This window comes from Arthroderma uncinatum (assembly GCF_011692745.1).
Source record: "Arthroderma uncinatum strain CBS 119779 chromosome Unknown scaffold3, whole genome shotgun sequence".
NCBI classification, from domain to species: Eukaryota; Fungi; Ascomycota; class Eurotiomycetes; order Onygenales; family Arthrodermataceae; genus Arthroderma; species Arthroderma uncinatum.
In genome coordinates, this window is record NW_022983865.1 from 1,443,713 (window position 1) to 1,460,323 (window position 16,611).

A 16,611-nucleotide genomic window follows, 5' to 3' on the forward strand; every position below is an offset into this window, starting at 1 on the left:
AATATATCTATTATATCTATATAATGTGCAGAGCTAGTATAGCTATGATGGATATCCTAAATTATATTTGAACGGAGAAAAAGAAGGGAATGGGCATAGTAGTTCGACTACTATGCCTTCCATATAACAACGGGAAAAAAAGTTCTGGTATAGGTTATTGACGCCTAGACCATAGTCAACTTGGTGGAGTTTCCTCATATTGTTCAGCAACAATATGAAGCCTATTCTCAAGTCATTCTCCTTTGATGAGCAATATTTCACGCATATCGTACTCCCGCTTTTGTTTCTTGGGTCGTCTCTTGGATTGTTTCTTGGATCGTTTCTTGGATCGGCCTCTTTCCCCTACGTCGGGTTCGGAATCGCAGGTTCTCCGAATCATACATTCCTTAAGTAAGACTGGTATTGGGCTTGCAGCATCTGAAGCGTCAATCTGGCCATTAACGGATAGGCGATGAATATATAGTGGGTTAAACAATTCAAGTCGCTCTTCGTAACTTTTGGCATACTCAAACTTTCGTATTGTATCTGCGTCCATGAAGTCTTTTGGCAGATCAAGAACCCACTCTTTATTGTAGAGAAGAAGGCTATAGCCATAAAAATCTCTCGCCCCATCTGGTAGGGGTGTTGCAGTCATTAACCATGTAAAATCCGGATCCAGGAGTTTTATAGCGCGTGAAACACGGGACTTCGGGAGTCTTAATACATGAGCTCCATCGACCACTATCCGGTAAAAACTTCCCGCATAAGGGGAATGATACTTGGTGAAGAATGTATCGAATTTAGCCGTCTCAGCCTGTAGTTCCGCATCTTCAGCCTCTGTCGCGACCCCATCAGTGTCTGTGACCTGGGTAGACAAGATACCATCGTCGTTATGGAGGTTGCTTTTCTCAAGTTTCTCATGTTCGATCCTTGATTCATATATATATACCTCCAGCGCCTTGTGGGTAATAATGAAGGCGGTTCGCCCACGATCGCTGAGAGAAGGAAATAGGGGAGACTTTTCAGGATCTGTCATGGCCAAATAAAATTCTTCAAACCCAATACTGACCATTGGGGAGAAGGGATCATTTCCTTTTTTAACGAATGGGCTAACGAAAAAGACGCGTAGGTGGGATTGAAAATATTGGATATAATCGCCTCTCCAGCGCAGAACCGCGTCTGGTTCGATGCATATTAACGTTGGCTTTATTGGGCGTGTGACATCGCCCTCTGATTGAATTCCAAGGGTATATGATAGCCAAACAAGCGAGTACACTTCAACTCCCTCACCGATTCCTTTCTGATCAGCAAGGATGCAAGCCTGGCGTGTCGGTTGCCCGTTGGAGCGTCTATCCCACGAAATTCGTTCCTGGTGTAACATCGTCGCAACCCCTATCAGCTGAGGGCGTAGTAGAGCTAACCCAGAAGGCTCATCAGCGAAGATAGTTGGATTATAGACGTCGACCTTTAGCATTGTCGCAGCCTGTTGCAGCGGAAGAAGCGGCATACTCGCACGACTGAGCATCGTATCAATGGCTCTAACGTTATTTATCGACGCATCGTCTAGTTCATCGAAGTAGTGGATAGCTATTGCTGGCTTATTTTGTGGTTTTCTAGGACCCCATAGGCCTGTTGTGCGCTTTTCATTAAGCTTGTACCATGTACGAAGCAGCGCATAGGCTCTATGGATATCTTCAAACAGTGGTAGAAATTGTTTTTGCATAGGGGAGTATTCATAGACCTCGGCGAAATGTTCAGGGACACGGTTGATAACCTTCACGAGTATGTTGCAGGTAACAAGGCAATCAAATTCATCCGACGTATAGGCCTCGATTGATGGTATCTCCTCTGAATTAATTGCAGCACACAGCCGTGGACTCCCCTCACACGTTCTAAGAAATTTGAAAAGGTCACGACAGCTAATGGTTGACTTCCAACTGGCCTGTCTGATATCATCATACTGCTTGAAAAGGTCACTGAGCGAATCGACTATCCGGCGTAACTCTTGAGTATCGCAGCAGTTCTTAAGGTATCCGGCCACAAGACCATATTTGTAATAGAATTTGGAACGTGCCATGCCAAATTCTATGGCTGATAATCCCCGTGGATTGTATTCCTTAGCAGCTTCGATATTTTTCGGGCTGCTCCAGTCGTCTGCCTCATCCTCGCTCGACGAACCTGTCTCAGGAGAAACGGACCGAGGTCTTGACTCCATGACTAAGTGACGCTAAACCGAAGGCGGTACGTTTCATGTAGTAGTCATCCGAAGCTCAACACTTACCTGGAACTGAACGATTTGGGGCTAAAGCTGTGATATTAGGTAGATAGTATTGTTTACCAGATGTCTGAAGATGAATCTATTTATCTGGCTGAACTAGAGCTAAGCGCAGAGTGGTTGTTGTGGTGTGTTAAGCCGCTCATTCCATCTTATGTAAGATCTTTATTTATAAGGTTAAATAAGGTTTAGCGCTAACTACTAGCGTGATATTTGCCAAGTCTAACAAAACTTTTCTATGACACTGATTAGTCAGCGAAGGCAAAAGTCGATTCGCTAAGAAACAACGAAAGAAAAATGTTCATTTCGCAATCAGCAAAGGCATTCCCGAATGATACCCAAAGGTAGTTGGCAATAACTGACTATTCCTGTGTTCCAATATGGTGGAATATTTGATTCGCTTCGCGCAGAGCCATGAATCATTCCGCAAAGCAGAAATTGATGCTCTAGCCAGTTTGGTGGGGGTTGATATAGAATTTCTAGTTTATCACGATAATGTATGTGTGCCCCCGCATAAGTAAATAATTCGGCCTGTTAATCTCGTTAAACCCAACATTGTTCTAATCTCAGTCTATAGACACCGTATTGTGTAGTGACACTTGAAAATGAAGATGCAGCTCGCGCACTTATGCGCCGCAGTATCCTGGCTAAAAATATATATGAGCTATGGGGGCGGGGGGACATATATGACCAGTTGAGAGCAGACGTACGGCGCCGCACTGAGTCGAGATGGCCTGATTTCAAGACCATCTCTTTTAAATTTAGCTTGGACACTTATGCATCGACAAGAACTGCAAAGGAGAGAAATGAGATAATAGACTCATTTGCGTTCCTGGCATTTGAGGGTCCGATAAAGATGGTTGATGCCGAGGAGACATTCTGCATCTTTGAAGAATTTTCTCATAAATTGGCTGTTACTGGGAACCCTAAAACTCATACCAAACCAGAGCTGAATCGCGTCTATCTTGGTAGATGGATTACGGAGGGAGGTCGGACGGAGATCAACAGATATGACTTGAAGAAACGCAATTATATCAGCACTACGTCTATGGATGCCGAATTGAGTTTGATATCTGCAAACATGACACATGCGGCGCCCGGAAAGCTATTCTATGATCCATTTGTCGGTACTGGTAGTTTTCTCGTTGCTGCTGCTCACTTTGGAGCAATCACCTGTGGCTCTGATATTGACGGGCGAAGCTTCCGTGGAAAAGAGGCAGCACCGGGTGTTAATACAGGAGTCACCGCCAATTTCAAGCAATATGGGTTGCAGTCCAAGTTTTTGGACACATTTATTTCTGATTTAACGAACACGCCTCTTCGGAAAACGCGTATTTTTGATGGGATAATATGTGACCCACCGTATGGTGTGAGAGAGGGCCTGAGAGTCCTTGGTCACAAGGATGATAAGAGAAAGGGGGAGATCATGATGTATGAGGGTGTTCCATCGTATAAGTAAGGAGAAGCCTTTCTATAATGAGTGTCATGGATTAGGATCTAACCGTTGATGTCGACAGGCGGGATGATTATATTCACCCGAAACGGCCATATGGCTTCGAAGCTATGCTTGACGATATCCTTGAATTCGCCGCCCACACACTAGTTGTTAATGGCAGATTATCTCTCTGGATGCCGACAGCGAACGAAGACGAAGTCGAATTTGAGATTCCAAGTAACCCCTGCCTTGAGCACCTCGATTCTTGCGTGCAACCATTCAACAAATGTTAGTATATTTTTCGTTAGGAACACAGATGCAACATAGCTAACCTGATTATTTTAGGGTCGCGGAGACTCCTTATCTATAGACGACTGCCTGATAGCGAAGTATCTTCAGCAGCGCCCAAAGAGAGAAAGGAGGTACCCAAGGGGCTTAATGCTGACGATTTGAACCCGTTCCGAAGAAAGGTTAGTGACGTTAACTGTGTAGCCCTTATGTTAATACATTGACTAATTTATCTGATAGTACTTTGAAACACTACCTACACAAGAAACCCCCGCAAAGCAAAAAAATGAATCGTAGATGGGCCCTTTATGTATTAAGTATAACAATAGAATATGTGTGTATGTGTATCAAAGTCTACAGCTTCGTTGAGCGTGGTATGTGTGAGACATCTACTTCTAAATCAATACCTTCTTCCTCCTTGACTCTCCTGACCTCTTTCGCTAACTCATTTCTCAATAGCGTTGCTAATTCCTCTGCTTCATCATCCATAAGTTCATCCCTCTGTCCACGCCCAAACATTATCCAGCCTCCCTTAGTGGGTGTTCTGGTATCTAAAGCGGGTCTGGGGATGATGTGGAAATGTACATGAGGAACAGTTTGCGAAGCTCGTACTCCTGACCATCGTGTTAGGTAGCTTATCAGACAACGCGAGGAAACATATCATGGCACGAAGGTTGAGCTAGATAATGGGATAGAGGGGAATATGCCGTTGTTTTGTATAACGTTCCAATTTCCACGATCATCTCCTCGTCCATCTGCACCTTCGCCGAGGACCGTTCGAACAATAACTCGGGATAGAATGGGTAGCCATTGGCCAAGCTACAAGTCAACCTATTAGTTATTTCTCATGCCACAAATCAATACATCACTTTTCAACGTGTTCAAAAATATATATACAAACGATAACGTAGTATTAAAGGGGTACTAACTTGTCTAGCATCATGTATCCCAACATCTCCCATATTACGATAATGTCTTCTAGGAATGACGAGTATATGCCCCCTAGTTAGAGGCATAATGTCTAGAAATGCAAGAACATGCTTTGTCGATAAGATGGGGAAAGCCCTTGATGAGTCCGGCAAGACATCTTGATCACCGTTTTGGCCATTGGTAGGTGGCGAGGAGGGTGAAAATGGTGCTGATTTAGAGGCTATTGCGCAGAATGGGCATGGTGAGGACATCTTCTAGTAGGGATAGAAGGTATTGGCAACCGGGGTATTACATTATGTCGTTGTTCGAACTGGATCGTAGCATAAAAGGAAGAGCAATTAACTTGCCTCTGTAGTAGTTCACGCGCTGGAGATGTACCGAGGTTAGACATCGATTATTCAGCATTCCAATATAACCATAATGGGACGAATATCAACAAATAACAACGCGGTCCCCTGTATGCATAATTGGATATGCCGATGCGATAGAGGTAAACACACGGGAATACCTAAGCGTTGCTACGCATTTACCCAGAAGCAGCAGGGATGGAGTAATTATAATCTCACATATTTTCATTAATAAACGCTTCAAACCCCCGTTTTGTAAAAACTAAGACGCAAGCTAGACAAGTCAAGGCAAGGAGACACCATTTCTCCCATCCCCCTCGTCTGTCGTCCTTCATAGAGAAAATAATTCAAACAAGCTTTAATAAATTGTCAACGAACACTCAGAGAACAAGAGATTTGTGATGTAGAAATGTAGGTAGGCGGTTTCAGGTAACGGTAATGCATGGATGGATTGGATGGATGGACGGCAGAGATAAAGGTAAGTTTTAAGTAAGCAAACAATAAGGGATCCGATCTTATCTGGTCGCCTAACGCCTGAACTCGCCCAGGAGACTCAGACGGAGAAAGGTAGAATGGAAGAAAGAAGAGAAGCCGAAGGTTGAATGGGAAAGGGGAAGAAAGTTAGGGAAGTAGAACAACAAATCGAGTATGCTTTCCAAATGCAGAACGCCACCCGCAACGCAATACATCCCAAAAAAACAAAAGCAAAGCAGGCTCGAAAAGAAACTCCAAAATGAAAAGGTGCTGGATGAGGATGGGAATAAGGGTAGACGGCGACTTATGTATGTATACACATGCAGGATAGTGCAGTGATAGGTACAATACGTGGTAGCAGCCAGCAGGGCGAGGTTAAATGTAAAAGACTATTAACAGGTGCGGTCGTAAAGAGGAGGTTGTTTAACTAGGAGAGCGTGTTCTCATTTAGCCCGGTATCGTGATGTGGCTATGACGCGGTTTTTGACTTGGGCTTGGGGTCTTGTTCGCGCGAGGAACCGTTCTTCCCCTTCAGGTACACGGCGTGATATTGCTTTGCCCATTGGCGAGTCATTATGGAGGCTATATGGCACGGTTAGTATAATGAAACGCGTCACAAAGCGAGAATGGCGGTGAAACAATACCTTTGAGGAATCTCTTGCTAGCGTATTTCTTGAAGAATGCCTCATGAACGGGCGGCCGGCAGAGGTAATCAATAAGCAATTCATAAACGGGCATGATTTCTTCTTTCGTATAACCTGAGTAATAAGCGATGGTTGCATCCTATAAACCGTACCGTTAGATAACATGTTAGGAGGGAAAGGCATTGAACGCGAACTTACCCATGGTCCACGGTCAAAGACGACACGTGCAAGGAAGATGGATGCAGCGGCAATGTGTGATTGGCGGTACTCCATGAATCTATGGTCGACCAAGCTAATTTCCATAAGATACTTTGCGAGCGTTCTTGTTCGAACATCATAGTTATCTGGCTTGGATATTCTGCGGAGGAAGTTCATGGGGTTTGGGTAGCTCAGGTCATAGTTGAGAGTGGCGAGGATATGTCTCTCGGCATCGAGGATCTCCTTATCTGAGAATGAATCATCGGCGACATGGCTAAAGTTGGCAACGTGTGGCGAGAGGACTTCTTCATATTTGGACGCGATGAACATGGCGGTAACACCAACGAGCTGCAGTCTATTGAGAGCAACGACCTCGGCGGAGAGGAATCGATCAATGATGTTGACTGTGAGGAAGAGGGTTTCTGGGAGCAGGCGGAAGCGAGTGTGGACCTCGATAAGCCAGTCGACCAAGATACCTCGCATCTTCCATTCTAATTCGTCTTGGTGGTCCATGTAGTCAGGGTTGGGCATGGTAAGAGGCTCAAGTTCCTTGAGGTATTCGAAGATGTCAACGACGTACTCGGTGGCCATCATGGGGTCGTAGAGGTCCTCGGCGTCCAGGTCTAATATGGCATCAGCATCTCGCTCCTCCTTGACTTCATCCAATGCTGACTCCTGAGACTCCACCACTTCCTCTTTTGGTTTTTCTTCTGGCTTCTCTTCTGTCTTTGCTTCCGCCTTTTCTTCTGTCTTTATAGTCTCCTTTCCGCTATCAAGCTTCTTGCGTGGTGGCTCCTCGCTGACGACACTCTCTGCTCTGGCTGGCTTCTGGCTGTGACGTTTTGTCTGTAGACCGCCCATCACACCGGATCCGCTTCCAGGGCGTTTGATCTCTGTAGTGGCTTCCCGCTTATTCGAGTCCTTGACTCCCAAGGCAGCTCGCGTCGTGTTGGTGCGGGTGACTTTCTGGACACCTCCGGTCTGCGTTGAGGTCTTGGATGTGAGTGTGACGCGAGACGTTGCGGGTTTTTTGAGCTGTTTGCCATCGCCGTTCTCCTGTTTCGTCACGTTGCTAACATCACCAAGTGCAGCTCTCTTCCGTTGCACAGCGGCAGTCGATGTGTTGGCTGTGTTCTTCGCGCCTAGGGCCTTCTTGACTCCAGCGGCCTGGGATTCCGGCACAGACAACGCGGCAGCCTTGGCTCGCGTAAGTCGTGTCGATGCAGCAGTTGCATTCTCGTCATTTTCATTAGTAGCAGTGCGCTGTCGTAGGCTTCGTGTCTACAATGGAGTTAGCTACGCGAACCCCTGGCAATGGGGTCAGGGATAGAAGGGATAGATGACTGACGGGTGGCATGATTGATGTGATTTAGCATGCAAAGCCTGCGTGATATGAGTAGATCAGGGACGCCGAGACCGGGTTCACAGAAACGGATATCTGGATAAATGCTGGCGATGATAATCCTGCTGAGGTGTGTTACCCTGTTGGCAACGGTCAGTTTGGTCTCACTTGGAGCAAATTCGCGAATTCACTCTAGGCTAGCAGCGATAACAAGGACGAAGCAAGGTAAGAATGAAGATATGAGCAGCAGACTCAGGCGTTGTGGTGGAATATCAAAGGGGGATAACATGTTGTTGACAAAGCGTGGTAGACCGTGTAAATAAGCCTCATCCCAGGGAAAAGTTCGCGTTGCTACACCGCCACATACACACGACGACGAGACGAGCCATGGAGAGATTAATGAAGCCGACTTACCCTCTAGAAATGCAGTATCGCCGGCTGAGAGTCGATTCAGCTATGAAGTCGAGATGGACGAGGTCGACCAATGACGCCCCACGAGAACCTGGCGATATCGCGTCAAGATATATAACTCGACGGGCAGAAAGAGGACGCAGAGGGTAAGCAGGTCATAAGCCGTGTCTGTAAGGGATGAGAAGACGTAAAGCTATGGCTGGAAGGGCGATATCGTCGCGGGTTACGGGGGTGCAGAGGGAGAGGAAGAGGATGGGAGGTCTGGTTTTGATATAAAGAAGAGGAAGTGGGAAGAATCGATGGTTATTTTTCTTTCTTTCTCGCCGGGAAGATCGTGTATCGATACCATACGCGATACCGACGCCATACGCAGTTTTGGCCCGGTGCCTGAGCTGGCGCCCGCGATGTTGGCGTATCAGCGTGACGGGACGGCGCCAAGACCCGCGCCGAGGACGCCCAAACAAAGGCCGTTGCCGGGGAAACCGCCTTTTTCGTCTTGTCATTTTGGTATTACGCTTACAGACACGATACGCTCGATACCACGCGACCTTACCATCTTTTTCTCTATATCCATGTTTATAGACACAAATATACGTTGAATGCATGATAAACATGCATATAGTTGGAGTAAGAGGCTGTCTTACATCTGTTGTACGGCGCGGCTGGATCATGGGGAAACGTTGCGGTTATCCGTCTGTATAACGCATCGTGTAAGGCAGAGGGCATATCAGGGAACTGAAAGATCGCTGTGCTTGCCCGTTGATATCTACTCCGTGCTTCCGATCTGTAGATGCTGCCGTTGCTGCCGTCGTTTGCTTCTGGTCCAGGTTTCTTCCTTCAATTGCATTGATCGCCTGCATCTTGCATTTGTAGAAGTTGATATCACGTGACTATGAAATTTGCCAAAACTTTTCCAGGCCGAAAGCTGGAGAGCGAAGAACAGCTTCCAACGACCAGCGAAGCCAGTCGACTCGAACAGGGCTGCGCATCCGCACTGTCAGGCAGAAGGTCTACGGCTTTGTGGATACACAATTGAAAAGACGCAATTGAACGGTTTCCTCGTCTTGATGGCACAATAGGAAACCTCGAACAGCCCGAACATCCTCCTTTCTGATCGGCGAGCAAGAAGACACACTCCATCATGCTGCAGGCTCGTGTGCCGGTTGCTGGTCTCCAGCGGTCCTGCAAATGCCTCGCAACGCTTGCCTACCGACCGTATACCACCTCTGCTCCGAAGCAAGAGTCTGCAACAGACTCCATGTTCGATGACCTGTCGCTCGCACCACCTCCAATCCGCGAGAAGGGAGCCATCAAACTACGAACATATACTCCGCGTACACCAGGTCTCAGACATCTGCGGCGACCGATAAATGACCATTTGTGGAAAGGAAGACCGCTCCAGGAGTTGACCTTCCCGAAAAAGGGTCAAGGAAAGGGTGGGCGAAACAGCACTGGACGAGTCACCGTTCGTCACCGAGGAGGTGGTCACAAGCGAAGAATACGCATGGTCGACTTCCACCGGAACGAGCCTGGTCCTCATGTCGTGGAGAGAGTTGAGCACGATCCCGGCCGGACAGCGCATATTGCTCTTGTGAAATCCAAGTTTACGAAGAAATTGACCTATATTCTTGCACCGGAGGGGATGAGAGCGGGAGATGTCGTCGAGAGTTATCGTCCAGGTATTCCGGATGAGCTATGGGAGAGTATGGGTAATACCATCGATCCCGGCGTGTTGGCGGCCAAAACAGTACGGCGAGGGAACTGCTTGCCCTTGAACATGATCCCCGTTGGCACATTTATCTTCAACATCGGTCTGCATGAGGGGAAAGGTGCCCAGCTCTGCCGTGGTGCCGGAACATACGGCATCTTGGTATCGAAGCCTGGAAAAGCGCCACCTCCGTGGGAGGAAGTCAAGCCCAAACTTGCGAAGGAGGAATCGAAGGAACAAGTGGTCGAGGGTGGAGAGGCCAAGGAAGCTGAGACTAAAGCCTCATCCGCAGCCGCAGCTGAAGCTGAAGCTGAAGCCGAAGAAGCCAGCCACGAGGAGGAGGTCAGCGAGGAAACGCCCCTCACGGAGGTAGAATGGAAGAGACTGCAGAAACTCTCTACACACGTCAACGTCCGTCTACAGAGTGGTGAAGTCCGACTTATCCACAAGGATTGCCCTGCCACCATTGGAATTGCCAGTAACGTCAACAAGAAGTACGCTCAGCTCGGTAAGGCCGGTCGAAAGCGTTGGTTGAACATCCGTCCAACCGTTCGTGGTGTTGCCATGAACGCAAAGGACCATCCTCACGGAGGTGGTAGAGGAAAGTCCAAGGGTGGTGTCCATCCCAAGAGTCCCTGGGGTCTACCGGTACGTCTTATCACTTGTGTTCTACTTTCCCACGCTGCAATGCTAATGTTGAATATAGGCCAAATCCGGTTACAAGACGAGAATTAAAGCGAACATCAACAGGGATGTCACTACCCCCAGAGTCCGTAACCAAGGAAAACGCCGTAGAGGATATAACTGATCGTCGACATGACACGATACTCCTGATTTTCCCTATGCATGCTGGGCAGTTTGATGAACGATAGAGCTCCTTTAGCAACGGTTCTTTGGGGAGCGTGTACCATATTATTCAATGTACTTCTATTAAAAGACAATCTGATATTACTATTACTTCTGCTTCTTCTATCATTTACCCTATAATTTCTGTGGTGCTGATTATTAATAGCATAACGGAATATCTTCAGAGTTCGACTAGGATCGTATATCCACACCGCAGGCAGCAGTTTTTCGTAGCCTCAAAAGCGAACATGAAATCGATCAGATAACGGCCATCTCCAGCACCTCATGCCGCCACAACTCTCCGTCTGCGCTCGGCAACAAGCGACAGTCGCGTCTACTTGATCTCCGCTCCCTGCAATCCCCCGCCAGCCTCCGTCACATCCGCTGTAGCCAAGTGGCTTTCCGACTCCGCTCCGCCTCCCGCCCCCCGCTCAATTAGCCACCGAGGAGGAGAGAGGACTACTCTCATGTCCAACGCAGCCATGCCGGGCAATAATGAGCAGACCGGTGCAGCGGCCACTGCAGGCGCGGCCCCTGGCTCAGGCGGGCGTGCTGAGTCGCCGGGTGCGCAGGAAGGGAACCCAGGGTATATACCGAGACCGAAGCGCATCGCATGCGTAGTCTGCAGGAAGAGAAAACTTCGATGCGATGGGACGAAACCGAGCTGTGGAAACTGTTCGAGACTGGGTCATGAGTGTGCTTACAATGAAGTGAGGAAGAAGAGCGGGCCGAAGAGAGGATATGTCAAGCATCTGGAGGCACGACTGGGTATGTGAACAGCTGCTATACTGATATCAGTTTGAGCATATAGCCCTTTGCTAATCTGTCAAATTGATAGCCCAGGTTGAGACTCTCTTAAAGGGCGTTGACTCTGCTGAAACCAGTCGAGCGTCTCCTCCGACGAGATCGTTTGATGGTCATAATGCAGCACCGCAAGCGCTACCACAGTCCCGACTACCTAACATTCCTGGTATCCCAAAATCGGTGGAAGCTGATCCAAACCTATCTCTCGATGGCATGGATATGTTTGGAGATATCGGGGATATCCTGCCGCCGCCACCTGTCTTCCCTGGATCTAACACCGCTCCTCCATCCGACTTCTCATGGGAAATGATCGGTCTGGGACTAGAAGAGCCTCTGCCGAGCCAGGAGGTGATAGATGAACTGTATACCTCTCTATCCATTTCTGCGCGTGGTCAGTGAACTATCCGGCTAATCACCAATTGTAGGGATGAAATATATTTCCAGAAAATACACCGAACAGTTCCAATGATACATAAACCACGATATTACGCTGCAATGAATCTTGCACCTTCAATGCGACCTCCGGTATGTCTACGGTACGCAATGTGGGCCCATGCAGCTGCTGCCACGGATAAATACATGGACGTTCATATCCATTTCTACAATCGAGCTCGCAAATACTATGAGCTGGACCAAATGAAAGGCCTAGGTGAAAACATAATTTCAGTCGCCCATGCCCAATGCTTATTATTGGTTGGATGCTATGAGTTCAAGATGATGTTTTTCCCAAGAGCGTGGATGAGCACAGGTGCCGCAATGAGGTTATGCTTGATGATGGGTCTGAATAGGCAGGACGGTTACGGTCTGGATGTTAAACAATGCTTGCCACCAGCCAGGGACTGGACAGAGCGCGAAGAGAGAAGACGAACGTTTTGGGGAGCATTCTGTCAAGATCGATATGCGTCTGCCGGTACTGGTTGGCCCATGATTGTCGACGAGAGAGATGTGAGTATTGCCTGTTCATCATTCCTAATCTCTCTACGCTTTCAAAATACTTACCTTTTGTTTCTGTAGATCTTGACCAACCTACCTTCAACCGAAGAGGCGTTCGTCAACTGCAGGGAGCAACCGACCCCATCCCTCGCAGAGGTTATATCTGGTCAAGAAACCGGGTCCCTATCACCATATGCCGCCACTATATTGCTAGCGTGCATGTTCGGACGAAACCTCCATCACCTTCACCGTGTGACTGCCAATGATAAGGACCATGATCTACACGGTGAATTCTGGAAACGACATCGTGCTCTTGACAACATTCTACTTCATACATCGCTCTCCCTCCCCAACCACCTTCGTCTACCAGATGGGATTCACGATCCCGAAATTATATTCTGCAATATGTGTATCCACACCTCGACAATATGCCTTCACCAAGCGGCAATCCACAAAGCCGAGAAGCACGATATGCCTGCCACGATCTCTACTGAGAGTAAGCGGCGATGCATAATTGCTGCAGATCAAATAACCAATATCATGAAACTGGTGTCTCATGTTGACCTAACAACCGTAAGTCAAATAAACGATAAAATATTGAAGCCTATGCATTACTAACCTGTAAATTTACATAGCTTAATCCCTTCCTTGTATTCTGTCTATATGTTGCCGCCAGGGTTTTTGTTCAATACCTCAAGTCCAGACCGCAAGACCAAGCCATTCGGTCGTCCCTACAGTTCCTGCTTTCAGCTATGAACGCCCTCAAGAGAAACATCCCACTAGCTGAATCTTTCCTTGTACAGTTAGACGTCGATCTTGAGGGAAGCGGCCTGGTTACTGAGGAGGGTGTGTCGAGGTTCTCTTATAGCGCAATGCAAAGAAGCCCAGAGGATGACGCACGGAAAAGTGCCCTTCGAGTATGTATTTCTTCCACCGGGCTCTGCCGCTTACTTCCCATGAGCTAACCTCGAACTTTACCCTATAGGCCGTTCGCTCCCAGTTTGAAAAGTGTGCTATTGGTATCATTGATATTGCCCGTTTGGATAAACCTGATCATGTCCGGAACGGGTCTTCAGAATCTCCAGAGAACAGTTCACCATCTGATCCACAAGGCGGACCTCATTCAAGCCGGCCGAAACCATCTACAAAACAGCCTCATCACCCACAATCCCAAACATATGGACTAGATATGCCAGCAACAATACCTGATCTAAGGATGCCTCCCACACAAGACGACCAGTTCAGATTCATGGATTTCGATATGGATGTCTCAGCAGGCGGAACTAGTGCTGGAAGCGAACGACATCTTTCCTGTTCCGACAACCCTAGCCCAAATACAAACAAGTCCTCAAACAGCTCATTCTCCCCAGCCCATCTAGATCAACCTTCTCCTAAACAAAGCCTACACAACCAACAGCCGCTACCACAACATTTTCCGTCTTCAATATCATACACAGCCAACAAATCCGGCGCTAATTTTGGAGCTGATATACGCAATCACGATAAATCTAATACTTTACCCTTTTCAAGAGACTTTCCAGTCACCTCTTCTGGGTCTCAGTTACCGCACCAAGAACTCTTTACCTTACCAGATGGATGGGATTTTATGCAACAGCCATCTAGGCAGACCGAGTCAGATTTAATACCTCCTACCCCATCTTCGTCTACCATGGAGGCAATAATATCCTCGCTTGAGGAGGTTCCATGGGCACAATCTCCTAACGCTTTCAATTCCAGCGCATGGAATCGGTAATCAATCTACCAACCCTTGAATTATTAACTGCTATATACCACTTTTGAACGTTTCCGTCTTCTCTACCATGATTTAATCAACATTAACCCTCCCTACTCTTCCCGCAAACGGTCCACCATCTACAAACAATTTTTCGGCTTCCCTCTTGCCTCTCCCCTCCTACGAAACATACCTTCGCTTGTGTTAGACACTCTCTCCTTTCTCACGTTCATATGCATATTTAACCGCTCTGATGAATATCTGCCGAGTTCTAGGCCTGTTTTGTTTGATACTTTCACCACGCAATGCTTTCAGATAGGTGTCTTAGGTTTGGAGGTCTAGATATGGAGCTGGGTGATTTTCCATCAGAGCTTTAGGGAATTGGATAATGTGGATGCGCCTATCTCCTCTTACGTGTATATATATGTTGGTGAGGAAATCATTACTCCCGTCCGCTTTATACCTAGTTGATAGACAATGAAAATACGTAAACTAACGCATTAAATCCTAGCGATTATCTTAGAACTAGGCCAACATCATAGTTACAACAATAGATGAGATCACTGCGCATCATCCGTTTCTCTATGAACGATTCAACTCTTCCCCACCTCACTTTCAACTCTTATCCTCGTTAAAGCACGTTCTATATCGGCGAAGGAAGGTCTACTGGCTTGGCTTTAGTTGCTTGTCCAATGTTTGGCTATTTCATCGGTTGTTTCGGCGTCAATTTCTAACGCGAGGGTCTTCAGCCCACAATGGCCGATTTAAAGGCGCGAGTTGGGTAGTCATCAGGCCACTGTAGAGCCATACTTAATTACCGTCGGCGTAGAAGCTGCTGGTCCATATCCGCTTCGTCAAGGGCCTTCAAAAATCGCCTGCACCACCACCCACAATACGTAATCCGTTGTTACCACTTCCAATGCCCTCCGCATAAAGGGAATACGCAAGACAGTACCGGGACGGGTGCCAGGCTACTGCAGGGACACCAACGTTGGAATTTCCGGTAGGAATAGTGTAAACGCTATCCCCGGTCTCAGCGTGGAAGATTTCCAGGCCAGTACCTCCGCAGTCAACTTCATCACAGGCGCTAACAAGGAATCGGCCGTCCCAACTCCAGCTGACACCACGCACAGCTCCGCCGCCACTGCTCGAGACAGTGCGCTGGCACACCCAGTTTGTCGTATCCCAAAGGGAAATTAAGGAGTCTCCTCCGCCGATGGCTAGGTATCTCGCGGTAGGAGCAAGTGAAACGCAAAGACAAGCTGCAGTGTGGGCATTAAGCGTATGGAGAGGCGTGAACGATGGATATGATTCGATTTTGACGGTTCCGTCGCCAGTGGTAAGGAAAAGATCAGCATCGAAAGAGTGTGAAAACGCAATCCCGTTGGTACGAACGGGTTGCTTATGGTATGGCATTGCCTTATAAGTTGATGGCGCTTTTGGTGCATTGGGAGCGGTGCTGGTTGGACTGGCGAGTGATTCAACAGATATAGGAACTAACGTGTCGTCCTAACATGGAGAAACAGGTCAGTACCGCCTGTCTAAGAGAACATAAGCAACAGAAGAGCATTACCATTCGTCCAGCCAGCAGGACAGTTCCATCCGGGGACCATGCAAGAGTAAAGGCCTCCCCTCCCACATCGACCCGGCCAACGCAGTTCTTTGCGCGCACATCCCAGAAACGAACCGTTCCATCTTTCGAGCAACTGGCGAGCTCCGATTCCTTAACTGGGTTGAATGCTACCTGCTCAATCCCAGAGGAATGGCCGCGCAATTCGGTCGAGTACCTCACATCAGGTCGTTCGGGGTTCCAGATGCGAAGCGTTCGATCAACGGATCCGGTTGCGATCAAGGTCCCTGTTGGGTTCCATGCTAGTGTGCGGATACTATATAGCAGTAGTTAGCATCGCATCTAGCTAGATAATCGGAACCTATATCATTGTAGAGGAGTATCTTATTGCGATGTATCTTCATACCTATGGGATCCTGGGCCTCGCGCGCTGGGGTCTGGATAGCTCTGCGTCCGCAAGCCGCCGAACAATTGAGCAAATCGATCTTTAGGCACAAGGTGGGAAGAAGCAGGCGGCATGATAAGAGCTTCTAGATCAGCCCTTGCCGCTCGATAGAAGCGCCTGGTGGGATAGTTGTTCTTCTTCGTCTTCTTGGTGCTTTTCTGGCGGAGAAAACGGGCGGCTTGGCGGTTGGAGATTAGATTTCGTGATGTCAACGAAGTCAAGAAATATTTAGCAACGGAAGAACAATAAA

The 16,611-nt window shown here is 47.8% G+C and overlaps 5 protein-coding genes across 5 annotated transcripts; 2 read left to right on the forward strand and 3 right to left on the reverse strand.

Moving 5' to 3' along the window:
* Nucleotides 1–232: 232 nt before the first annotated feature.
* Nucleotides 233–2,194, reverse strand: GIQ15_04225 (uncharacterized protein; the record flags this gene model as incomplete). Its single annotated transcript, XM_033551642.1, has 1 exon — nt 233–2,194. The coding sequence occupies one exon, from the start codon at nt 2,192–2,194 to the stop codon at nt 233–235; it is 1,962 nt and encodes a 653-aa protein (XP_033405372.1).
* Nucleotides 2,195–3,110: 916 nt separating this feature from the next.
* GIQ15_04226 (tRNA guanosine-2'-O-methyltransferase TRM11) lies at nt 3,111–4,274 on the forward strand (the record flags this gene model as incomplete). Its single annotated transcript, XM_033551643.1, has 4 exons — nt 3,111–3,709; nt 3,772–3,977; nt 4,035–4,159; nt 4,218–4,274. The coding sequence occupies 4 exons, from the start codon at nt 3,111–3,113 to the stop codon at nt 4,272–4,274; spliced, it is 987 nt and encodes a 328-aa protein (XP_033405373.1).
* A 1,923-nt stretch (nt 4,275–6,197) lies between these two features.
* On the reverse strand, nt 6,198–7,927 carry GIQ15_04227 (G2/mitotic-specific cyclin-B; the record flags this gene model as incomplete). The annotated part of the gene is made up of 4 exons (XM_033551644.1): nt 6,198–6,310; nt 6,373–6,511; nt 6,571–7,851; nt 7,919–7,927. The coding sequence occupies 4 exons, from the start codon at nt 7,925–7,927 to the stop codon at nt 6,198–6,200; spliced, it is 1,542 nt and encodes a 513-aa protein (XP_033405374.1).
* Nucleotides 7,928–9,464: 1,537 nt separating this feature from the next.
* Nucleotides 9,465–14,367, forward strand: GIQ15_04228 (C6 transcription factor; the record flags this gene model as incomplete). The annotated part of the gene is made up of 8 exons (XM_033551645.1): nt 9,465–10,679; nt 10,738–10,804; nt 11,157–11,645; nt 11,716–12,043; nt 12,107–12,626; nt 12,696–13,187; nt 13,250–13,531; nt 13,600–14,367. 8 exons carry the CDS (start codon nt 9,465–9,467, stop codon nt 14,365–14,367), a joined length of 4,161 nt encoding a protein of 1,386 aa, XP_033405375.1.
* An 843-nt stretch (nt 14,368–15,210) lies between these two features.
* On the reverse strand, nt 15,211–16,435 carry GIQ15_04229 (THO complex subunit 3; the record flags this gene model as incomplete). The annotated part of the gene is made up of 3 exons (XM_033551646.1): nt 15,211–15,855; nt 15,920–16,232; nt 16,323–16,435. The coding sequence occupies 3 exons, from the start codon at nt 16,433–16,435 to the stop codon at nt 15,211–15,213; spliced, it is 1,071 nt and encodes a 356-aa protein (XP_033405376.1).
* Nucleotides 16,436–16,611: the final 176 nt, after the last annotated feature.